The sequence below is a fragment of the Cibotium barometz genome, chromosome 20 (assembly GCF_041138505.1).
Source record: "Cibotium barometz isolate CiBa-2024 chromosome 20, ASM4113850v1, whole genome shotgun sequence".
NCBI classification, from domain to species: domain Eukaryota; kingdom Viridiplantae; phylum Streptophyta; class Polypodiopsida; order Cyatheales; family Cibotiaceae; genus Cibotium; species Cibotium barometz.
Genome location: NC_141065.1, coordinates 39,240,660 through 39,266,538, shown reverse-complemented (window position 1 = coordinate 39,266,538; position 25,879 = coordinate 39,240,660). Strand labels below are relative to the sequence as shown.

At 45.7% G+C, this 25,879-nt stretch overlaps 1 protein-coding gene across 1 annotated transcript in view; it reads left to right on the top strand.

Moving 5' to 3' along the window:
* Positions 1-25,879, top strand: part of RAP74 (transcription initiation factor IIF subunit alpha RAP74) — a 50,210-nt gene that overhangs the window by 5,076 nt on the left and 19,255 nt on the right. Inside the window, exons 2-3 of the mRNA XM_086814825.1 lie at positions 11,571-11,726; positions 12,275-12,420. Of these exons, the coding sequence (XP_086670951.1) occupies positions 11,571-11,726; positions 12,275-12,420 (302 nt within the window). The remainder of the gene's footprint in view (positions 1-11,570; positions 11,727-12,274; positions 12,421-25,879) is intronic.

Here is a 25,879-nt window from a genome sequence, read left to right as displayed (position 1 = left end):
TGGGGACCTATTTATATGGCCCCCCAACAGCAGTCGGCCTGCTGTAGGGCAGCCGACTGGCCCTGAAACTCCACGACTAGCACACACATCCAGTCGGCCAGCTTGTCAGCAGAGTCGGCCACCTCATACATGGAGTCGTGGACCAGTTCCAGCAGTCGGCCAGCAAATGGGGTGCCACCCAAGCCACAGAAAAAATAGGAAAAATAGGGAAAAAATGCGGAGAGTGGGGAAAAATGATAAAACACCTCATAAGGGTGGGCACACCCACAACAAAGGCCCTGGTGTATAAAACTAGACAGGAGATGACTTCTAACAAGGGAATGGGCATTTTTAGACTCGGGAATGTTGGGGATGGCATGTAACATGCAGCGGAAGTATTCGTAAAATCATTCGTAATCAAAGATCCTGTCACACAAGTCTCACACCGCCTTCTGTATCCTGAGTTTCGCGAGTTTAGTAATCCACTTTTATGACTTCAAACTTTATGAGATTGAGAGAGAGAAACTGTTCACCGCATGGGGTTCCGAATTACCCACTGAAGGGCCCCCTATCTCGTTACCGGAATAGTATTTGCTTTATTACTTGAAGAGACGGACTTTGAACTGACGATAAGCCAAACGCAAGATCTCGGAGGACCAAGAGTCGGGCTGAACTGTACACAGCTGTAGAAGCACCAATGATGACCAATCTCAAGCCTATGCACTCTTTCCAATGGAATGAGGGAGGGCTGCAAATTTGAGGCTAAGGTAGGGACTGATTGGGACTGTTTCTAGGCTGTGAATGAATGCTGAAATGAATATGAATGTTGAGTTTTACCTTCACCAAAGTGTTGTAGCAAAACGATGAAGATAGGTATGCTAAAAACTGCTCCTATGCAGAAAATGCAAGGAATTTTGAAGGCTGAATGCTGTATGCTAATGCATTTAGGTTGATGAAGGTTGAATACACATGCGTTGATGCTCCTAGATGCTGAAGGATGAAACACCGAGGGCTGAGGTGACGAATGCTTCAATTGTTTATGCTCCTTGTGTTAAAGGCTCCAACGTTGATGGCTGATTTATGATATTATGGAATGAATGGTGCAATGCTGAACTATTTATATGCACAACATGAGCAAGTCGGCTAGCTGAAACTGGCCGACTGCTTCATGTCTTGCCAATAAATGCATAAAGGTGATAATAATATGGAAAAATGCTGAATAAATACTAAAAAATGTGAAAAAAATACCAGATAAAGTTCTGATGCTTCTGCAATGGTCTAGATGGCCTACATGCATATGGGATGAATGCTATGCATAAATGCACACATGTCCTGATACAAACTGGGCTTTTATGACATCTATATGCATGAATGAATCTCTTTAAGTGGATTAAGGGACTTAACTGACTGACTGACTTGCTATGGCTAAGGATTGATCTACATAGCTCGTGCTTGACATATCTTGGATTGAGGATTACAATGGGGTCACGACGTACGACAAATATCATCCTAAAGGGTACTAATACTGGACAATGTTGCATTGATGATGATGAGCCATCTTGTCGCCATGCACTATAGTGTAGAGTGCATGTGACATTCCCTCCTGCTTAGCTCGGTGGTACGTTCATGGCTTCCAAGTAGTCTGCTAATAACTGGGGATACTCTTGAAAGAACTCCTCGTCTAGCCAAACGACTTCGTGGGTACCTCGATCTTGGAACTACATATAGAACTGATGTATTTGTTGACCAGAACCATGCTTCCAATGATGAAGAAGGATCTGCTCAGGCTTAATGACTTCTACTTCGTCTACCACTTCTGGTTGCTGTTCATCTGAAACATCAAACACTTTTGGTCCAACATATGGTTTTAGCCAAGAAACATGGAAAACATCTTGCAGTGTCCAATTGTTAGGCAACTTTAACTTCATGGAGACATCACTAATCTTTTTAAAAGGTCCAAAACTACGGAAAGAAAGCTTGGGACAACGTTTATCCACTTGTTTCAATCTCTGTTTCATGATGCGCAGATAGACCCAATCCCCTTCCTTGAAGTGGACATCTCGTCTAGACTTATTTGCCTGTCTGCTATAAGCTTCCTGTGCTTTGGTCAAGTGGTTCTTAACTGACTCAATAATTTCGGAAAATGCTTCCGTCGTTTTGTTAGCCTCGAGGGATGGAGACACCAATTTGTCAAAAGAGAAGAGAAACGGCGACCAAAGGCTGCTTCATATGGAGTCTGTCCGACATTGGATGAATGAGTATCGTTCAAGATGGCTTGGACCAATGGAAGATAATGTTCCCATTTGGACTGCTGGTCATGACAATATGACTTGAGAACATCAAAGGCCAACTGGTCATAGATTTCTGTCTAGCCGTTTGTCTGTGGATGGAATGTACTAGATAACTGTAACTTGATTCTAGAGTTTTCGAATAATGCCCTCCCAAAATGCGAGGTGAACTTGGAATGCCTGTCTGATGTAATGGTACTAGGCAAACCACAAATGGGCTACCAATGTTTGAGAAAAAGACGGGTGACGTCCTCAGCCGTGGTGGCTGTATGCTTGCATGGGATGAGCATGTAGAACTTACTAAAGCGATCCATAATGGTGAAACATTGAGTGTTACGGGATCCGGTGGATGCTAGTAGAGGCCCTACAAAGTCCATAGAAATGTCGATAAAAGGAAGGTCCGTCGAGGATAGGCAAAGGTTGAAGTAACCCAGCCTTCTTTGTATGCGGAACCTTAACTTTTTGACAAATCTTATAGGCTTGAATATGCGAATATACATCACGCCTCATTTTTGGCCAATAAAAGGACCGTTCTAATTTCTAGAGGGTATTGTTGATACCTCTATGTCCTCCAACTAAGGAGTCATGGACATCATGGAGAAGAGCTGCTTGCTTTTTCCGAATGACACAGAGAGGGTTCTTGAAGAACAACCAACCGTTCTGTATTGAATAATGGCCAGGCTCAAAAGTGAGGGCCAAATTATATTGAGTACCAAACTCGGGGGAGTTGACATACTGGTCTTTCATGCTATCTAAGTCCTTCTCGATGATTTCGAGAATGGTAGACTCCTGCACTGCTTGGATGCTGGCCTTTCGACTAAGAGCATCTGTGACTGGGTTATGCTTACTAGGGATGTACTCGATAATTCCTCCAAATTGTTGGAAGAGCTGACTCCATCTGGCTTGCCGATCACTCCACTGTGCACTTGGCATGGTTTGAAGCCACTTAAGTGCTTGGTGGTCTGTTTTGACTGTGAAGACCTGTCCATAAAGGAAAGGCTTCCGATGTCTGAGTGCTATGATCACACCCAAAAGCTCTTTGTTATAAACTGAATAATTCTTTTCGGCGACATCCAACTTTCTACTGTAGTAGGCCACGGGTTTGCTGGAGAACTGCACCTATGGCTACATTGTTGGCATCGGTAATGACCTCAAAAGGTTCATCCCAAGATGCTCACTTCAAAACAGGCGCTTCTGAGGCAGCTTTCTAGAGTGCACGGAATGCATGGAGTGCCTTGTCTGTGACTGAGACTTTTTGTCTACGAGTCTTCACCCCCTTGAGCAAGTTGGTGAGAGGTGCTGCAAGGTTGGAAAATTGGTGAGCATGGGTGCTGTAGGCTTGACAAAGACATACGAAAGAACGGATCTCTTGGGCGATTTGAGGGATGTCCCAATCCAAGATCTCTTGAACCTTTGAGGGGTCTGATCGAATCCTATGGGAATCGATGATATAGCCTAAGTATTGAACCTCTTTAACATCGAAGATAGAGTTTTTGGCGTTTATGTAGAGCCCATTATCTTGCAAAAGTTGCAAGACTTTCTCCACATCTTTCTCATGCTGCTTCGCAGTGGCTGAGAATACAAGTATGTCATCAAGAAAGATGAAGACACTGTCATGACCCTGTGAAAGTGGAACAGCGCAAGTGTGGGCATGGTGGTTGGTGATCAAGATAAATATTCAATGATTCATATTTGGGTGCCCGGACAAATGGTATTATGTGTGGACATCCTCAAGTGTGAAGGGGGACGAAGGACATTAATATTTTTAATGTTTTAACCTTGGGTGGCCCCTAGGCATAAGTGACCCTTAGGAAGTTTGATAAATTTTAGAAAGGGGCCACTAGGATATTTTTGGGGAAAGGGGCAACTCTACTTTTGGAGATACACGCCTCTCTCCTCTCTCTCTCTCTCTCTCTCGCTTTTGGAGAGGAGTCGTGGAAGCCAGCTGCGTGGAGGAGTGTGGCTGCTCGTTTTGCTGCGTACAGAACAGGCCGTACAGAACACAGGCCATATGGTACACTGGCCGTACAGACTTGGTGGTTGCAAGCCGTACAGAGCAGGCGGCTATAGATTTATTGGCGGTTGGCGACTAGGGTATGGACAGCAGGCGGCTGCAGGTTCAGGCGACTGCTGTGTAGGTGCTGACCTGTACGGTACAGGGGCTGCAGGCGGGTACTGTACAGAACAGTAGTCACTGCCATCTGATGCAGGCGGGTACTGTATAGAACAGTACAGTCGTTGCCATCTGACGAGGCGGGTACGGTTGCTGTAGATTTTTCTAACACAGGCGGCTGCACGTACAGTACTGTACGGACTGGTACAGTCGGGTATTGCAGACGTGTACGGACAGGTACAGGCGGCTACAATCCTGTTCAATCCTCATCAGCTCTGCAGGCGGCGCATCATTAGAGTATAGTCGGTGCATCAGTCAGGCAGCTGCAGGGAGAAAAGTACAGACAGGCTGTTGCAAGTACAGACTGGTACGGTCAGTCCCTCTAGTGCAGAACCACGCATTAAAATTGGTAAGCTCTGAACATATCAATCTTTCTTTCTTTCCACTGGCTTATGTCTGCTGCTGCTGTAGAGTTGTTTCATCTGGCCCCTTGTGAGAGGAGGGGTATGGCAGTTTGAAGGGTGGAAACAGAGATTGGACAGTGGATGTGTATTTGAACTGAGTTTGAAACCATGTTCATGGAACAGCCAGATGTATGCTCAAGGCTGCCCTGTTGAATTGTCTTGGTTGATTAGAGGGAAGCACAGTGTGTTGCTTTTGTGGGACACAAATCTGTGTGTGAATCCTCTGTGCTAAGAGGTCTTGAGGGCTGCCAGATTGGACATGCAGGTTTACTCTCCTGGACTGGCTTTGTTGTACTCAGTTATACATTTCATTGAATTTGAATAAAGAAATACCGAAAGGGGCGCCGAGCTTTGGGGCCAACAGGTGTCGATTTCCTTTCAGTTCTGGGGCATTCTAGCCCTTGTTAAAGTTGTTATTTATCTGGACTACAATTGAATAGGTGACTGCTAGTCTACCGCACTTTGGTTTCTACCAGAGGCCGGTTTCAAGGTTCCATTGTCGGGACCCATCATCAACCTTCTTAAGGGGGTGAGCTCGTGGTTGTCTTGAGGAAAGTCATTGCTGAAAAATTCAGCAACATGTCAGATACAAAAGATGAATACTTTTATGATGAAGAGGATGAGCAAGAGACCTCTTTTGAGAGAAATGAATCTGAGGATATTCTTGCAGGAGAACAGGCTGCAGATGATGCACAATATGAGGATGTAACACAGCCAGAAGATATGCCTAGTAACGAGGAAGATGATGCTCAGTTTAAAAATCGTTTGGCAGGTGTAATGGATGTGTTTATGCAGCTCACTCAAAGTGAGAAGTTTGCTGAATTTATGAGATCCCGTTCTGAGCCTGAAAAGAAGAAGAAAGTGCGTTCTAAGAACCCACCTTAGGGCAACAGTGGTGCCTTCCCACAGGATCCATCTTTTGGACAGTTTTCGAACATGCAACATGCTTTTGGTGCCAACTTATAGAGTTTCTTTTTCGGACAGCCATCTATTCCTCAGCAATCTATGCATCCAGGCTATTTTGGTGGTGGCTCTGTGTTCCAATCCATGACTGGGGGTTATCCTCAGGGAGGCATGGGTATTCCAGGGAATTTTGGAGCTAGTTTTCAGCCTGGTATGCAAGGGAATATGTATGGTGGTATGCAGTCCGGAATGCAAGGAAACATGTTTGGGGGCATGCAGCCTGGAATGCAAGGAAACATGTATGGGGGCATGCAGCCCGGTATGCATAATGGTATGTTTGGAAACATGGCTGGAATGTATGGAATGCCAGGTGTGGGAATTGGTAATGTTGACCCTATGATGGGCATGAATGCTGGGGGTAGCAATCTTGTGAAGCCACTTCCTTACGATAATCTAACGCCTATGGGTAAGGCGAAGGATTATAAGGAAGGGGGAGCTGCTGTGAAATTTGACACATTCAGTGGGGCCAAAGATAAGCTCAAGGCACTTACCTTTTTATAGCAGTTTGATGCTGCTTTTTCTGGTGGTAATTACACGGAATCCTCTAAGTTGAGAAAAGCTGCGACTTTTCTCAAGGGCAATGCATTGCAGTGGTGGTCCACTCTTCTTTTACAGGGCATAGCACCATCCACTTGGGTACAGTTTAAGCAGGTGTTCTCTTCCGTATGGCTCACATCTACTTTTGAGGTGGATGTAATGACAGCATGGCACAAGTTGGATGCATCAAAGTGTGAAAATCTTGAGGATTATAATAAGAAGTTTTGGGAAGCTTTACTCCCAGTTACTTCTTATCGTGCAGTGTCTTTGTTTGAGCAGGTGGAGAAGTATTGTTGTGGGCTGCCCAAGGAAGTGCATGACTATTGCATAAAGACTCGAGTAACAAATATGTCACAGATGATAGAGAATGCTATGACGGCAAATGCGTTACTCACTGGGGTCTCATGTGGATTTAAAGGAAGTAAAAGCTCAAGCAAGAAATCTGAAAAGTCAGGGCATGCTTCGCGTGATGCAAAAGGGTCTACAGAGAAGCGGTATAAGAAGCTACCAATGCCCAAGAGAACTCGTGAGGAGAGACAGGCTTTGATGGATGCTTGGAAATGTTTTTACTGTACAGAGGAGGGACATATGTCTTTTAATTGTCCCAAGCGAAATTCCCAAAAGGACTCTGACACTAAAGGGGAGCCCAAGTCTAAGAAACCAAAACTTTCTGCAGGGTTAGTTCCCGATCTTGTTGGGGAGCAGCCAGGTGGTGAAGAGATTGAGTTGTGCAGGGCATGGGGCAAAGTGAGAGATCAAAATGCCTTGATTTTCTTTGACACAGGTGCTAGAGCCAACTTTATTTCACCGGATTTGGCTGGCCGATTGGGGATCCGTGCAGAGGAGATGGGGCCTTTGTATGAGGCTAATATGGCTTGTCCTGGGTATGCAGAACCCGTCACTCCTATTATTGGGAAGCTCAGGCTTCATGTGCAGGGTTATGTGGACAACGAGGAGTTTTTCATCATGCCACTTGATGGATGTGATGTTTTGTTGGGTATGCCATGGTGCCATAGAGTACATGCGGTGGTGGATACATACAATAGGAAGATTACTTTGACTCATAGAGGGAAAGAACATATTTTGGATGTAAAGCTAAAAGGGGAATCTGTTCCTATTGTATCAGCTTCGGCAATTTCATTAGTAATGAAAAAGCATCTTTCCGCGTACTTGATTTTTGTAAAGGATGCAAAAGATGATGAGTCTAAATCTAATTTGTCTATGTTAGATAAGGACAGGACTGATTTCTTATGTGAGTTCCAAGATTGTTTTTCCGAGTCATTGCCAGGGAAACTTCCTCCGGAAAGGCGAGAAGATCATGCTATTGATCTAATCCCGAGAAGTACTCCACCAAATAGACCGCCATCTCCTCATGGAACGCTCCTGGTACATGACTCAAAACCTGCAACAAACAAACAAACTAGAAGGGGGTGCAGGCATGACTCACCTCCCAACCACGACAGCCGTGGGCAAGCCCACAAGACTTGGCTGTCCCCACCGAGCCACGAGCTTAGCTAACTAGATGGACGTACTGACCAATCTCTACCTCGTGATGTCCCATACCGCCACGAAGCTACCCTTGCGAGCCTCGGCTGCATGAAGCAGGTGCACGTCTGCACTAGATCTAGGCTCCTGACCATAGAGCTCTCACAAAGAGACGCGAGACTCTATATCTCTAATGACTAACCTTGGCCACCCTTTTATAGGCTCTTGGCCGGGCATCCACACTTGGACGCCCATCCATCCATACTTTGGTGCCCGCCCGTTAGTCTATCCCTAACTCAGCTTGTCAATTAGCCTGCCTAGCTCCAAGCTTTCCCAAACCTCGAAGCTAGTCTTGTGTGCATGTAGGTAGATACACACTGTGCACATGACAGGGCTTCTAATAACAAGGCGGGTACAAGCTGCTAATAACAAGGTGGGTACTTTCCTTCAATCACACTCCCACCAACCATCCACGTGTGGGGGAAGAAGAATTACTTCATGCAATAATAACTATAAATGTTATTAATAATGTTGGGCACCCACATGAGAGAAAATGTCGAGCCAATGTTTAAATGTGTGTGAACACCCAACCTTATAATTATTAAGGTTGACATTACTTAAAGGATTTTACATTTGAAAAGACCAAAAAGGGTAATACTTACCACCTGTTCACACGCCACACCAACTCATCAGCAAACAGCACACCCACGGTACACTGGGGGCGTCCTCGTGCAGTGTACTGGCACGACACACACGAGAACAAGTCATGCGAAAACACGTTTATGCAAGCAAACATAAATGCACGTGCACATGTAATGGATGAAATCTCCCTTTCATGAAACTTGTACACAGATTTCTTGTCGGGCACAAAACTGGCGCGACAGAAATGTGAAGTCCTGACCCATAGGCAAAACACAAGTCCTGGCATATGCCTTCCTATGGAGTGACAATCCCATAGACAAGGTCGGCACAAATATCAGTCCTATCATGGAGTGACAGTCCCATGGATAAGACGCAATCCTGGTCATACACGGGTGGTAGCAAACAAGCTCCCGTTCATATGGTACAATACTGGTCACACACGGGTGGCACACAACTGGTTCCCGTCCATGTGACACCAAATGATTGACCCTTTCACATGGGGCACTGGCCTGGCCACATGTGAACATGGTACAAATTTGGCCGCTCTATGGAGTGACAGTCCCATAAAAGTGGCTTCAGAAATGGAGATGGACCAAATGGTGACAGGAGGACACTGAATTTCTTATTTCAGTTAGCGTTTTGCTGATTTTGGAGTATCTATACATGTGTTTTGTTCCTGGCCTACACTGTTACGTGGTTTCTTCATGTTCCGTGCCTTCTATTGGCTGTGGAGTGCTATTTTTGCTGGACAACGGTGTTTTGGCTGCGTTTTGCTTCCCACAGGAGTTTTCTACACTCAGAGGGGGCCCATCTCCAGCTACTTCACTTGAGGATTAGTTTCGGGAGCTGTTTTGTATTTGTGGGGACTTTCTTTTGTGACAGGAGTTTACAGATTTTGGAGGAGAGTAGTGATCTTTTCAGAGATCTTGAGCAGAGTTTATTTTGTCCGAGCTTGTGTTCTTTGCAGTGTTTTGGAGAGAAAGGAGGGTGTTTTGCCTGTGAGGTGTGATCCTTTCACATGGATCACTTGTTTGTTGCTGATTCTTGGGATCTGTTTCTACTTATGGAAGGGTCTTCTGCTATCAGTGATGCTTTTGAGGACCTTGTTACCACTGCAGTTTATATTTCTGCTTCCCTTTCTCATTGTGAGGAGTCTACCTTTGCCTCTCTTTGTGATGCTTCTGAGGATGTCCCTCCCTCTGCCAGTTTGATGCGGTGTGCAGGTTTGTTGTTTTGGAGGATGGACTTTTGGACCTAGTGGGATGCTTTGGATCTGTGGTTGCTAACCGTACCTGGGGCACAGTGGTACTTCCAAAGTTTTTTGGATTTGGATCAGAATTAGGTTGGGCTTGTACCAGTCCGATGACATCATTTTCAGAGGGGGTTGTGGAGTCCTTTCATCTAGCGATGCCCACCTCAGTGGAGTGTGCTTAAGTACAACATTGGGCAACTCATGGTACGGAGTTTGCGTACATGGACCCCATCTTTTCTTCAGAGTCTTTACATCTTGTGATGCTGACCTTTTTAGAGGATGATTTTTTTCAGCATTTGGCAACTCTTGTTACAGAGTTTGAGCAGATAGACTCAGAGGGTTCCAGTGAGGAGCACCTTGCTTCTCCTAGGATTGATTATCTACAGGATCTGATCTTGGTTGGTTTTGAGGTTTTTCATACCTTCTCCAGGCTGGAAAAACGACATTCGACTTCGGGGAGTGTTCTTACACTTGGGTTTGGAACCATTATTTGGAGCAGCACGTCGCAACCTACTTGGTTGTTTTCTTCCAGAGGAGTGGTGTACCTAGCAACTTGTTCTATTGCTTTTGTAGCTGAGTTGCTGAGGAGATTGTTTGTGAAGCTTTCTTGGTACCTGTTTCAGCAGTCTTTTATCTTTGATTGAGGACGGCGTCTTTGGCTTCTTGGGGTTCACTCAGCATCCGGTGCTGAGAGGGGGTGTTAGACATCATCTCCTTGTTGCTGGCTTCCTATTTGGTGTCCTATTTTAGCCTCTAGGGTTGACCATGTTAGCTAGAGGGGCTTGTCACCCCTCACTTATTTTACCCATATTTTATCCCCATTTTATGGAGTCTTAGGGCACTTTTCCCTAGTCGTGGAGGATCTTTTCCCTAGTCGGCTGCCTTCATGTGGGCATATATAGCTTGCTTGCCTCCCTCATTCTTCACTTATAACATACTTAACACAAGGCTTTGTGAGATGGGAGATTTGTGTCAATGTGCAAGTCTAGTAGGAGCTCTTCATGTGGCCTATTCAGTGGTCAAGTGATTGGATTCTGATGTGAAAGTATGATCGCATAGATATTGCTTGAATTTATTGGTGGTGATTTACCTGTGATTTTGCGATAATGGATTGGCCTTGCTCATGCATGTAAGAGCATAACTAACCATTGCAGGCGAAAATATTGTATTTTATGGGTGCTGGGGCTTGCAGATCTCTTGGGTTGTGTCTACAGCAACTGAATTTCTTTATGCACTCTGTTGCACGGTAGCATAGTAAAATCACCTGACCTTTTTTTAAACTTGTAGATTTGAATTGGTTTGTGCTTTAAGCTAACCCTTTCCTTGCAACTGGGTATTGAAGCTGCACATGTACTTCCAATGAGCAGCATGGTGCCTAACGTCTTGAAGGCAACATGTTTGCTCCTGTAACCTGTTGTTACTGCTGTCACAAGCCCCTCAAATTTGAGTGAAGCATCAAAGTTGCAGTGCTAATAGACATACTAACAGATGAGAGAGAGAAAAGATGACAACATGACTAAATTTTAACGTTTGCAGGTTGCCCCCCTCCTACCCTAATCCCTTCACAATTCTCCCGTGACAGTTTCAAAAGGGCACGTAAAGAACACCCTAGATGGGCATAGTTTTGTGCTTCCTAATCAAGCCTTCTTGATGAGATATTAACCATACTTTTTTTCCCCATTGCGGAGTCAATCGAAGACAGCATTCTAATTTTAGATTTGAAATGTACTGCAAAACGTTGCCAATCCCAAGGACCTCTTGGTTGCCTTATTGTGAATTATTTTCTTGCAAGAGGCTTGCGTGCTTTTTAGTATCTTTGACACAAAGTGGTCCAACAAACTCTGCAGGAATTCAATGTGAAGGCTCATCCTCTCAACAAGCCACATTTTGTTGGTAGATTTTTGCAAGGTTTGCCATCCTTTTCAAAGAAAAAGAGCAATGACACAAAATGGACTATGCAGCGGGAGGGTCTTCAAGGTCGTCAACTGACTGAGGCACTACGGGTATTTCAATGCGGCCACTTATGATATAGTTTCACTTACAAAAGTTTATATGAGCTGTTATCAAATTACTCTAATATTGCAGATAATGAGTTTGACATTTATATGTTGTCTTGTATGGAGTTGTAGGATTTAACATCATAATGGTGTAAACATCTGGGCTTTATGTGTCTGTACTGATAAAGCTGTGCAGACAATGGCACAAGAAAAACATTCCATATATCCAAACAATCACCCCACTCAGTCCCCCCCCCAAACAACACACACACACACACACACACAAAACACAGAGGCACACATCCAGCGCTCTCCATCTGTTGCTAATTATGTGAAGCTGCTTTGACATTTGCATCATGTGGAAGTTTTTTGCAAGCTTGCTTCTGCCAACACTAGAGATGAGCCAAATTAGACACCTAACCACATGGCAACTATTCACTCATTTTGTTTCAATATATCTGGAGTTGAATTTCTTCTTTTCTTCAAAACAGAGGAATTGTTAATAGAGATGGATTTTAAAGACCCGCCCTTATTGGCACGATGCCTGAATATAGGAGAAGTACAAAGGAAAGCCATGGCTTTTGGATGATGATCAAGGACAACAATCATTTCAAGGGATGCTAGAGGGTGGACAGCAAGCAGCTTATTACCTTCTAATGATGCATGGGAAAGACTTTCTGGCTATGCCTGCAGGTGCTTGGTATGTGCTCATGTCTTTCTGCATATTCAACTTGTATAACGTTTTATCAATTCTTTATGCTGTGATTCTTCTGTTGGAGAAAAAGCCTTATCCATGTACAAAAGGATAAAGGTGTGTGAACAGTCTCTAAAAGGGCTACATGTGTATGTGTGTGTGAACCCATTGTTAGAGTGGCTCACTAAAATATCTAGATATTATACCTATAATGACCTAAGCAATGATGTCATACAGGAGAGGCTCTAAGCATATAAAAGCAGTGTACTTGATTGAAGTAATACACAAGTCACATCATCGAGTCGTGCAATTATTTCTCTTTGAGCATTGTCTCTCTCTCCGCTTTACTTCTCTTTGTTCACTAAATGCCATAGCCATGTTTCTGTTTGATCCACCATAGCCTCCACTTCGATGTTTTCCAACATTTGGTATCAGAGCTAAGTGGTCGTCAGGAGTTTCACCCCCTTCCCAACACGGTGCTGCATCTGTGAGCTGCACTCATCTACTCTTAGTTGCCTTTGCCTGGGCAAACAATGCTTCTTGTATTTCTACACCAGCACCAGCTCAAGAGCCTCACATAGACCCTCTGTTTGTCCCTCTATTCGTGGCCTGTTAGCTGTCCAAGTGTTGTCCAACTGCATCACACTCTGCTCTGCTCGGCACTGCCCACGGGCACTTGCAGCACCTCTGTCAACTATAACTGCAACACCATTGCCGTATTCTGTCAACAGCTATAAGCTTGCCCAGTCCGTGCACGCATCCCGAGCAACAATCTTAGGAAAGTCATTTTCTTTGTCTGCAAACTTTGCTTAATGAGAGTAATTTAACCTAATTACTTTTATCATTTTTCAAAATTAAGGGTGCAAATCTAGCATTGAAGTGTTGCTACAGCATGCTAAAGCATCATCGATCAAAACCCCCTTGTTTGGAAACCCTAGACACTAGCATTGGAAACTCTCTTCTGGTAAGACCTTCCCAGATTCATATCATATCATGGCTACCCACATGTTCATTGAAAAGTTCAATGGGGAAAGTTTCCACACGTGGCAGACTAAGCTGAAGTTTAGTCTCATGGAGGGCCGTTGGTCTTTCATTGAAGGGGAAGAGAAGATGCCCGAGAATGAAGATGCAGCTCAGAAAGCATGGAAGCTTAGAGATCGAAGTGTCAGAGGGCAGTGGAAAGATGTAGATTAATGATGAAAATGCTGAATCTCCAAGAGAGAGATGAGAGAAAACAACAAAACACTGATGCACTAATCCTCAAGAAAAGATGGAAACAACAAAACACTGATGCACTAATCCTCAAGAAAAGATGGAAACAACCAGCCCGTAGGTGAGGAGTGAACTCTGTAGGCAAGAGGGCTGAAGGTGCTCACCAAATGGTCAAGAAAGGATGATGAAAAGTGAGGAAGAGGGCAGCATATATATACACTCCATATGAGTTGGCCATTTTTTTTTCCGAGAAAAGATCCTTTCATTAGTTATATAAAAAACGCTCGTAGGGCTACAAAAGATCCTCTCCTGCTCACAAGAAAAACAGAGCAGAGAACAAAGCAAGGCAGCCAGGGAGACTCTCCCTAGGTGCTGAAAAGTACAAGTATCAGTACAAAGAACTGAGGGGCTATATCATACAATAGGAGGGGGGAAAAGCCAAACAGGTGGCCTGTAGTGCCAACGGGGGGATCCCGCGTGTAGGGTATAGAAGGGGCCGTTGTGCCAGGTGGTGTGAAAGGCCTGGCGCCGCAAGATCGCCTCATCCGAGTCGCCCCGGATGCGGTCATACTGTCCTCGCAGGGTGTGGATCAACTCCTGCCAAATCCCCTGAACAGTCTCTGCTGGTGGCTCCAGTCTCCCCTGAAAGGCCCTGAAACACCGGGCCCTCCAGGTGAACCAGATGGTGAGGCTGCTGAGGAGCTCCCATCGTAGATCCCTCTCTTGTGTCCAGCTGGCGGACGAGAAATCCGGCGAAGGAACAAGGCGAGGCTGGCCCCTAATGAATCTGATGGCCTGGCTGTCCTGCTCCGTCTCATAGCCCATAGCAGGCCTTGACGAAGTGGACCAAGCAGCGGCACCCCATGTATACATACCCTCTGGAGCGAGGGGGGCCAGAATACGCAACATCCGCAGCCAAATCTGCTGCGCCTGAGGGCAGTCCCATAGGCAATGTCTCTGTGTCTCCATAGGGTGGCCGCATTGGACGCAGGCCGCCGGAAGACCGCTGTAGACAAGCCAGGTGCCAACTGCTGAGCCCCTGTGGGCGACCAGCCACTGGAAAGTCGAGATCCTGCGGGCCTGTCGACTAGCCCAGAGCCGGGCCCAAAAATCCTCCAGGAACTCGTGTGAGAGTCCCTGTAACCGCCAGTGCCCCGCTGCAGCTGGAGAGACCATCCTCCTCGCCGTCAAAATATGCCGCCCCAACCGGACAGTATACTGGAAAAAGGTGATCTCTGTGGCCTCAAGGGATGCATAAGGATCATGCCACTCGTACTCACCAGGGTCCCACTGGAGCCGGGCCAAGGGGCGTGCTGCATATGCCCATATGCGCCAATCCGGGAGCACATCTGTAGGGTCTGGGTCAATATGCCACTTCCGAGAAGCGGCGGCCACTACCCGCATCCTTTGAAAGGTGCACTCTGCAACCAAAGGCGACTCCACCTCCACTCTCTGAAGTCTGCCCTCATCCTGAATTTTATAGTAGAGGCATCTGCCATCCTCAGTGCAAGCTCTGACAGCAATCAGGATCTCTAACTATGTAAAGGCTCCCATCCACCGTGGGCTCCAGATGAGCGGCTGTCTGGCCCGCTCCTCAACACAAGGAGGAGGTCTCTGAGAGAGCCCCGGTCTCAGCAGCTCCCAAGCTCTCAAGATGCTCAAGGCAAATCTGTCCTCCCATCCTCTACTGAGGCCTGTCCTCCTCATCTCTATGAAGATCCATCGAATCTCTGGTGCCCAAGTTCCCCCTGCTGGGGGAGCTCGAGCCTGCAGGCGCTGCGAAAGAAGCTCTTTCCAAGGCTCAGTGCCTGGAAGCAACCCCCGAACAATAAGCTTCCCCAATAAGGCTCTACTCTGATCGACTGGATCTATAATGCCCAAGCCTCCCTGGGCCAGCAGAAGTGTAATAACTGCCCAAGCAACCTTTGCCCGGGCTGGCTGTCCGTCCCGCCCAGACCAAAGAAAGTTCCTGATCAGCCTATGTACCTGGCTGATGCAAGAGCTCGAGAAGATCCAGCAAGACGTAATGTACCACATGGTCGCTAAAAGCACCTGATTTGCCACCACCACCCTCCCAGCCAAGGATAGCCGAGCTGTACTCCAATATAAAAGCTTCTTCCGAATGCTCAGAAGAAGCGGGGCAATCTGCTGCTCAGGTGACAAATCTAGTCCAATCTGGCATCCCAAATATCGCACTGCTGTGCCAGGAGGGATCCATCTAAAACCGGGGTCTGGGCTCCATGCCGGAGTGGGAGCGCTACTGATCCAAAAGGCCACTGTCTTGCGCCAATTGATCAATGCTTCCGAGGCTGCACTAAAAACCTGGAGCGACTGCTCTGCTCGAAGAAGATTGGCCTCCTGGCCATGCAAAAATAAGCCCGTGTCGTCAGCAAACTCAGCATCGAGCAGGTCCTCCCCCCGGATTGGGAGCTGGAGTCCTCTCAAACCAACCTCCTCTGCCGTCAAATACATGCTCATAGCCTCAGCAAAGAAGAGATATGAGTTGGCCGATTGCCTCCTAGACTTCTACAGGACCTGAAAATAGGCATAAAAGCCATAAAAAGGGTGGGCAACCCACATCAATGGCCCATAAAAATGATGTGGGAGAAACAGAATTAGGGTTAGGTTAATGTGGGAGACATACACAGAGAAGCAAGGGAGAGAGAGAGAGAGAGAGTTGTGGGGATAAGTCAACTCATGAGGCATGAGTGTGTGACTCCCCTATCACACATGTATATTGCACTAGTACACATAGTGCACTTAGTACATTAAAAGTACTAAGTGTACTATGTACTATAACTTATGGGCTTGTACACACTATAAGGGTGGGCATAACGCCTTTACCCCAACAACCTCCCACTTAAAGGCAAAGTGCCCTTAAATGGAGGAAAAGAAAAAATCAGCATGTACATGATAATATACAAGGCCATATCAAGGCTGAAACTGGCCTTATCCAATGCCCATCAAGTGTCTGCAATGAGTAAACCGCTCCGGAGGCAAACTCTTCGTCAACAGATCAGTCGGGTTGTCATCCGTATGAATCTTAACAAGCTGAATTTGCTTGTTCTCTATCACCTCTCTGATGAAGTAATACTTCACATCCACATGCTTCGTCTTTGCATGAAAGACAGGGTTCTTTGCCAACTGGATGGCACTCTGACTGTCACAATGCAACAATGGAATATCCCCTGTATAACCCAAATCAACCACTAACCGAGATAGCCATAATGCCTCCTTGCAAGCCTCTGTGGCTGCAATATACTCGGCCTCTGTAGTAGATAAGGCTGTGCACTTCTGCATCCTGGATATCCATGACACAGCACCTCCTGTGAATGTAAACACATAACCGGTAGTAGACTTCCGGTTATCTGGATGACCGGCATAATCCGAATCCGTGTAACCATGCACTAATGCATCCTGTTTGCCAAAGCAAATGCACAAATCCTGTGTGCCCTTCAGGTATCTCATGACACCTTTCACTGCTTCCCAATGCTTCTTGCCAGGGTTGGCCATGTATCTAGAAACCACTCCCACTGCAAATGCAATGTCCGGCCTAGTAGCAACCATGGCATACATGAGACTGCCACAAGCTGAAGCATACGGAATCTTGGCCATATCAGCCCTGTCTCTATCTGACTGTGGGCTGTCCATAGCACTGAGTTTCACATATGGAGGCAAAGGAGTACTAGTCTTCTTCCCCCCGTCCATATTGAACCTCTGCAAGACTTTGCCAATGTATTCCTTCTGAGACAAATACAACACATGCTGATTTCTGTCCCGAAGTATCCGCATACCCAAGATGTGATTTGCATCACCCAAATCCTTCATATCAAAGGTTTGATGCAGCCTCTGCTTCAACGCATCCATCTCCTTACGAGATTTCCCGGCAATCAACATATCATCAACATACAAGATGAGGATCAATAGACTGCCATCCAAAGCTTTCTTGGTGTACAAGCAGTGATCTATGTCACTGCTCCTGAATTTCTGTGATTTCATGAATGTATCAAATTTATGATACCATTCTCTTGGTGCCTGTTTGAGTCCATAAAGACTCTTTTTCAGCTTGCATACAAGCTTCTCCTTTCCACTCACTGCATAACCCTCTGGCTGCTGCATATATATCTCCTCATGGAGATCACCGTGAAGAAAAGCAGTCTTCACATCCATCTGAATCAAGTCCAGATCATCATGTGCAACCAAAGCTAACACAGCTCTAAGTGTGGTCATTTTGACCACTGGAGAGAAGATCTCCTCAAAGTCCACACCATATTCCTGCTTGAAGCCCTTAGCCACTAACCTGGCTTTGTATCTTGGCTTTGCATCTGGTGCAACTTTGAGCCTGTATACCCACTTGCATGGCAAAACCTTTTTGCCTGCAGGCAAATGCACCAACTTCCAAGTTCCATTTTTATGCAGAGAATCCATCTCTGACTTCATGGCACACTCCCAAAGAGCTTTGTCTGCCCTCTGTAAAGCCTCTTTATAACATGAGGGCTCCCCACAGTCAGTGAGCATCAAGTAGTCAACCCCTGGAACAAACCTGTCAGGGGTTCTGGAGGGTCTTGTGGACCTCTGTACCCAATGACCATCATTTGCAGGTTGCTGTCCAGCCTGCATATCACCCATTGGTGGCTCCTGTTCCATGCCATAAGGCTGAAATATCATGCCTGGTATTTCTTCTAACTGTGGTATATCCATAGGGATATCTTCTGCCATCTCTGGCTGTCCATTTGGACCATTTTCAGCACCATTTAAGGGCTGGTTTTCCTGCTGTAATGGCTGATTTACAGCCCTTTGTTGTTGTCCATGATGTCCATCATCATCAAAGATGACTCTGCCAGGCTCCTGTTGCCTTGCAGGCTCCTTATACATGCATGTTTCATCAAAAATGACATCATTGCTGTGTATGATCTTTCTATTCATGGGATCCCAAAGTCTATACCCCATTTCACCTCTGTCACCATATCCTAGGAATATGCATTTGTGAGACTTAGGATCAAGTTTGGTGCGCATTTCCCTGCGTATGTGCACGTACGCAACGCAACCAAACACTCTCAAGTGCTTGTATGACGGAGGCTTCCCTGTCCATACTTCCTCTGGCACTTTCCCACCAAGCCTCGTGTTAGGTGACCTGTTTATAAGGTGAACGGCTGTCATAACAGCTTCAGCCCAAAAACCATGAGGTAATGCAGCATGTGACAACATAGAACGGACCTTCTCCTGTATGGTCCTGTTCATCCTCTCTGCTGTCCCGTTTTGTGGAGGATCATAAGGAGTAGAGAGCTCCCTCTTGATGCCTTTAGCATCACAAAAGTCCTGAAACTGTTTGGACATGTACTCTCCACCATTGTTGGAACGCAAAGCTTTTAGTGTTTTGCCAGTTTGATTCTCAACAAGAGCAACAAACTTCTGAAACACTGAGAATGTATCACTCTTCAAACGAAGAGGATAAACCCACACCTTGCGTGTGGCATCATCTATAAAAGACACAAAATATTTTGCCCCTCCCAAAGAAAGCTGAGGCATCTCACATACATCTGTATGCACAAGCTCTAAGTGAGCATCTTTCTGTCCAAGAGCTTTCTTGTGGGGGCACTGTAGTTGCCTACCATATATACAATGCTCACAAAACTGAAAACTTGAAAACTTTAGAGAAGGCAAGTAACCCAAACGAGACAATTGCTCCATTCCTTTGACACTCATGTGTCCCAACCGGCTATGCCACATAGAAATTTCCGGCAGCTCGGTTGCATTTACATTAGCATGGTGACAAACACCTGCATGCATGAAGTAAAGAGTGTCCACCTTAGAGCCTCTGGCAACAACCAGTGTGCCCTTACTAATTTTCCACTTTCCACTACCAAATGTGGTAACATAATCAACATCATCAAGCTGTCCAGTAGAAAGCAGATTCTTCTTGATTTCAGGCACATGCCTGACATCATGGAGCATAAGCTGTGAGCCATCTGAAAACACAAGCCTCACATCACCTCTGCCAAGAATCTTGCATGCATGGTTATCACCCAAATAAACCACTCCTTCATTGCCAGTAGTATACCTGACAAACAAGTCTCTGCAACCTGTGACATGAAAGGAGGCACCTGAATCAATGATCCATGAGTGCATACCATGACCACCTGTAAGAAGTGAATGGGCATCAAGTGAAGAAGTAAATAAGACCTCATCCTCACTGCCACCTGCATGTGACACATTGATTTCTTCAATCTTGACTCCACTTTTGCCCTTTGGCTTTACATCTTTGGCTTCATCTTTCTCTTTGTCTTTGCCTTTTCCCTTTTCCTTTTGATCATTTTTCCATTTGTATCATTGCTTTTTAATGTGTCCCTTCTTGCCACAATAATGGCATTCCAAATCCTTTTTGGAGCGAGACTTGCTCCTTCCCCTTTCTTGGCTTTTCCCCCTTTGCTGGGATCTCCCACGTGCATTCATTGCATTGGACTTTCCAACAGAGTTGTTTTTCCTGATCATTTCTTCTTGAAGAAGAGCACCCTCAACATCTGCATATGACCGCATAGCATGCGAATTGCTAGTGGCTGTCCTAAATGTGTCCCAACTCTCTGGCAAAGTGCATAACAAAAAAGTGGCTTTGAACTCATCGTCCATTGCCAACTTTTGATTAATGACCTGGCTGACAATACCATTAAACTCATTTAGATGGGCTGTCATAGACGCCCCTTCCTTCATCTGAAGAACTATGAGTTTCTTCAACCAATACACTTTGCTTGAGGCACTTTGTTGGGCATACAAGTCCTGCAATCTCTGCCACATTCCCCAAGCTGTCTTCTCTTCACGAATGCTGAAAAGTAATGAGTCTGACACAGACAACATGATAGTAGATCTTGCCAGCTCATCCATATCTTCCCACTCTTCAGCAGTAAGAGAAGCGGGCATCACACCCCTTTCTTTGATAGGCTTGTGCTGCTTTTTCTGGAGCAACACATTGTAGCACTGGGTTTGCCAAATATCATAATTATGCGAGCCTTCAAGCTTCTTGATGTGAAGCAACGAAGAGCTCTCACCTGTGGTTGCCATAGCAAAATGCAACCTGTCAATGCTTGACTCCCTGCAAAATGTGCAAACACTGCACCAAAAGCACACAAAGTGCTCATAGTTTTTCTCCCAAGCTTTATCTCCCACTGCGGAAGCACAAATGCAACTTTTCTCCCACTTTATGTGATGAAATCACCAAAATCTGGTTGCTGCAGATTTTGGACAGCACCTTAAATGTGCTCTATTGCCCTTCCAAAGTACTGTACAGCAGTACTAAGTGCTCACCTGTGATGTACCAAACCTGTACCGGCAAGTACAACAGCTGAAATTGAACCTTTTGGTCACTCAAAACAGTGTACAGCCATGCCAAAACTTGCACAAAGCTGTGCCAAATCTGTACCAGCAAGTACAGTAGCAATAAATGCTCTCCTGGCTGTCCAAATGAGTGAAAATCAGACTTTTACAGTCCCGTACACTGCATAAAACAGTCCCGAACAGAAATTGGGCAAAAGCCCCTTGACTGCAAGCTGATTTTTGAGGATTCAAGGCATAAATGTCTTGCCTGCTGCTTTGCCAAGCTCAACAAGCATACGAACTTGAAAAGCCCCTTGATTTAAGATCAATTGCTGATCATACATGGTACATTGACGCACATGATGGCATCCAGCGTGTTCACGATGCTTCCCCCTGGCCACATATACATCAAATACATGAAAGCCCCTTGATTTACAGGCACATTGAGTGCTTGTAAGGTATCAACACATTATCCACAGCATCAAATGCGATCGCCTGCATGCAAATCAATCAAATCGGCACAAAAGCCCCTTGATTTGCACTGCAATTTGCTGCAATTTTGCCCAAATGTGCGATTTTTTACATCATACAGCATGTATGAGTGCTTAATTGCACAATTACATCAAAAGCCCCAAATTTCGACATCCAATTTCCTGCAAATTGATCCTGATTGTGACCAATGTCACCCAATTTTGCCAATTTTGCTCAAAAATTGAGCAATTCGACACCTGTATCTGCTCAATTGTTGATTGTACTTGCTCAATTGCAAATCCCAAAAAAAAATTGAGGAAAATACCTTGTAATTTCTGATTTTTCTTCAATATGCAGGCTGAATTTTAGTTGTTGCAGAAAGGGGGGGGCATCTTCTTCCCACTTGCAAGGAAGCATGCCTGATGCAAGAAAAGCTTCTCGTTTTCCCTGGGCAGAAGCTTCATGGTTGTCCTTTACCCTCTTGTTGTTGGAGGCTCTTGTGCAGCAGAAGGGCAACAACACGCATACCTGGCTGCCTTCGCCTATTCACAAGCAACTCGAAAAGCGCTGGGCGTCTATTTGTTGGCTACGCGGCCAGTTGACGGGCGCCGGGAGTTGTGCGCGCTGGCCTAGTAGCCTTTGCTTCGCGTGTTTTGGCTCGGTGACCAGCGGTCGACTAAAGCCTTCGCTTACTTGTCTAACGCTTCTTCGCTCCACGCTGTTCGCCAACGTCCACGCTCAGCTTTCTACTAGTTGTGTGTCGCCTGTGTATCCACTCGCTGCTCACGCTGAAGGGCCAGCGCTGCCTTCGCCGTGTAGAGCTACCACACTCACCTATCAATGGCCAGCGTTTTTGCACGCCTTGTCTGCCTGCGATTGCTGCGAGCAAGCTTCACTGTTCTATGCTGGCCGAAGGAGGTGTGAAACGAAAGCTATTTGTAAGCACCTGTTCCACAGCCTGAAATGCAGCCTGAGATGCTATCAAGAGGGAGGGGAGAGAATGAAGAGGCTCTGATACCAGTTGATGTGGGAGAAACAGAATTAGGGTTAGGTTAATGTGGGAGACATACACAGAGAAGCAAGGGAGAGAGAGAGAGAGAGAGAGTTGTGGGGATAAGTCAACTCATGAGGCATGAGTGTGTGACTCCCCTATCACACATGTATATTGCACTAGTACACATAGTGCACTTAGTACATTAAAAGTACTAAGTGTACTATGTACTATAACTTATGGGCTTGTACACACTATAAGGGTGGGCATAACGCCTTTACCCCAACAAAAAATAGGAAAAAATATGGGAAAACATGGGGGGTACCTGAGCATGCAAAGGGCCCCCGTAGACACTAGAATAGCCAGCAATAGGAGATGATACATGCTAACACCCCCTCTTAGCTCTTGGGGGCGGCCCAAGGCCCAAGGAGCTGCCATGAACGCCAATAGCTGACCGAGATAATCCTTTGGTGAATAAGTGTGCAGCGTTGTCCTAGATAGGACAATATGCAGGGATAATGTCTCCCTCCAAGATCCAGTCCCGAACAAAGTGGTACCAAATCTCTATATGCTTGGTCCACGCATGGAATACCGGATTCTTAGCAATAGTCAAGCAACTCTGGTTGTCACATGAGATAGGGTAAGGTGTTGCTATTGAAAACCAATCTCCTCAAGTAGTTGCAGCAACCAAATCACCTTGCAAGCAGCCGAATAGGCCATTCGATCCTCCGCCTCAATCGATGAAAGCGCCACCGTTGGTTGCTTTTCACTCGTCCATGAAATGGCTCGAGATCCAAGAGTAAAGCAATACCCTGTAGTAGACCATCGGGTATCCGTATCTCCTACCCATTCGGAGTCGTTGCAACCATGTAACCTTCGTTGCAACCATGTAACCTGGCCCCCTATCAATAGAAAATACCAAAATCCTCGGTACCCTTCAAGTACCGCAACCATAGTTGCAAGAAACGCGGGGGTTTGCGGCCTGAAACGGCGTTTTGCCTTGGTGACCTGCCAGAAATGCGTTTCGGGCGAGGAAACGTTTCTACCTAGCTGAAACGGCGTGTTTCCAACGTTTCTGCCTTGTGAGAAATGTTTCGCTTCAAGTGAAATGGCTGTTTCATGTGGCCGCATGTCACATGGCCCAAAAGCTCCAAAAAAATCCCAAATGGGCATGCTATCTAGGACGCCCACGGTACAATACTAAAAAACGATCAAATTTTTTTCGAAATGTGGGCCCATACGAAGATTAAAAGAAAGCCCAAATCATCATCGAAACGGCTGCAAGTGTGAGGAGAAAAAAAAAAGCCCAATTCGGCCACCTGGTTGTGCATCAACGTGTGAGAGTATAAGGCCCTAGTCGATGCTCTTTTTCTGTAGCGAAATAAAAGCCCCATTTTTCAGCTCTTCTTTCCTTTATTTTTTCCACTCCCTTTGCACTGCAAATCCTGCCCTTTTCTTTCACTTATCTCTTAGTCACATGGGACGTGAAATGGGGACGGGGAATGGGGACGGAAAAGATTGAGAATGGCCATTCCCTGTGACTATAGAGTGACATGGAATGGGAATGGGAACGGGAAGATGCTGCCATCCCCAACAATCCCGAGAGTAAAAATGCCCATTCCTTGTGACTATGACTTATCTATTGCATTGCTGCATAGTGCACATTCTCCCCTTTCTTTTTGTGTTTACCGCTTTTCTTTTCCATCCCCATTCTTGTAGGCATTTCTTTTCTATGTCACTCTCATTGCATCTAGGCAGCCACATCTTGAGACAGAGAATGAGAAGGAATTCACCTAGAGTGACTATTGGTGGCAGCATGTGGATATTGTTAATAAATATGACTCCAAGAGAGGTGGGCAAAAAGATTTCGTTGCCGGTATTGTGGTCTGGAAAGAGGTGGTTGTCCAAAGTGGGTTGAAGCCCATTTGCTTGCCTTGCCAAGGTTTGGCATAGGTAAATGCGAGAAGATTGCTCCAGAAGATGCACAAAGAATGGAACGGGAAGTTTCACTTCTTTCCCCTCCACCAAATACTCGGCGCAAGGAGCATCCAATAAGTGCTCCAACTCAACATTAAGCTTGTCATGGAACTACTGTAAGTGCTACATCTGGCCATCCACCCACTTCTTTTCATACTGCACCATCTCTTGGGAGTGATGGAAGCTCATTTGATATGCCTACACATGCTCCTCCCAAAGGAAAGCCTAGCCAGCCCTCTCTTCACACAGCATGGCATCCACAAAGAGAGGCACAGGTTGATGCTGTTGTAGTACGCTTTTTCTACTCTTGTGGGATCTCTTTTAATGTTGTCCGCTCACCATTCTTCAAAGAGATGGTGGCTGAAATTGCAGTATTTGGTGGTGCATACACTCCACCCTCTTATGATGCCTTGAGGGAGAGATTGCTAGAATGAGATAACATCCATCAATGAAGCCATTGCACGTGTGAAGGAGAAATGGAGCACGTGTGGGGTCTCTTTAATGGCTGACGGGTGGAGTGATATACGCAGCCATTCACTGGAAGGCGTTCTTGCAGCATGTAGAGGGAATCCACTCTACATAAAGTCTACAAAAGCTGGGGTGAGACAAAAAACCTGCTCTTGTGTTATGTGAGATATGGAGTGAGGTTGTTGAGTATGTGGGTCCATGTCACGTGCACACCCTATTGGTTGCACAAGTGACATGGCATCCATAAGCATTTATCGCGGCAGTAATCCATGTAGCAAGCATTAATCCATTTATCCAGGGCATTTACAGCATATAGCACAGCATGAGCATGTGTTTGGGGCTTTTACAGCACCACCTAAGACAACAGGAGCATTTAAGGCAATAAACATCAGGTCGTGTGCATTTATGGCAGCCGACAGTAGGTTGTTGGGCATTTTATGTAGTCGTGGAGTCTCCTACACCTGGCCAACTGCTGTACTGTACCTGACCAGCAGCAAAGCATATCATATAAATAGAAGCGCATCATTTAGTCCATCTCGTCTGCATCATCTCTTCATTGTTAGTGGAGTTCAGCATACAGTCAGCATCTTATGTTCTCTTCTCAGCGTTTCCTTCCTAAGGAGCAAAGGGAAGACAGCAGATCAGCATCTTCATTCAGCAATTCATCATCAGCATACTCAGCAGCTCCTACCTCCTACATAGAGGAAAGCCGGCATCGCAGGGTGGACCTCAGTAGTGGAGCAAGGAAAAATCATCCATCATCAGCATTCAACATATCTCACTCTCCCCGAGTTAGATCTTCATCTAGGACAATATAGATCTATTCATAGATCTTCATTGTAACCCATTCATTTAATATAGCTGCATTGCATTGCATTGACAACTTTGTCTTCTCTCTTAAGCATAATTAAGTGAAGTTTTAGTTAGCCTAAGGTTGTGATTACTACGATCTATCCCCACATGTCACATTGGTATCAGAGCTTTATAGGGGTAAGCAACCTTAGTTCATGTGCATTCCAAAAGTCATTCAATAAGTCA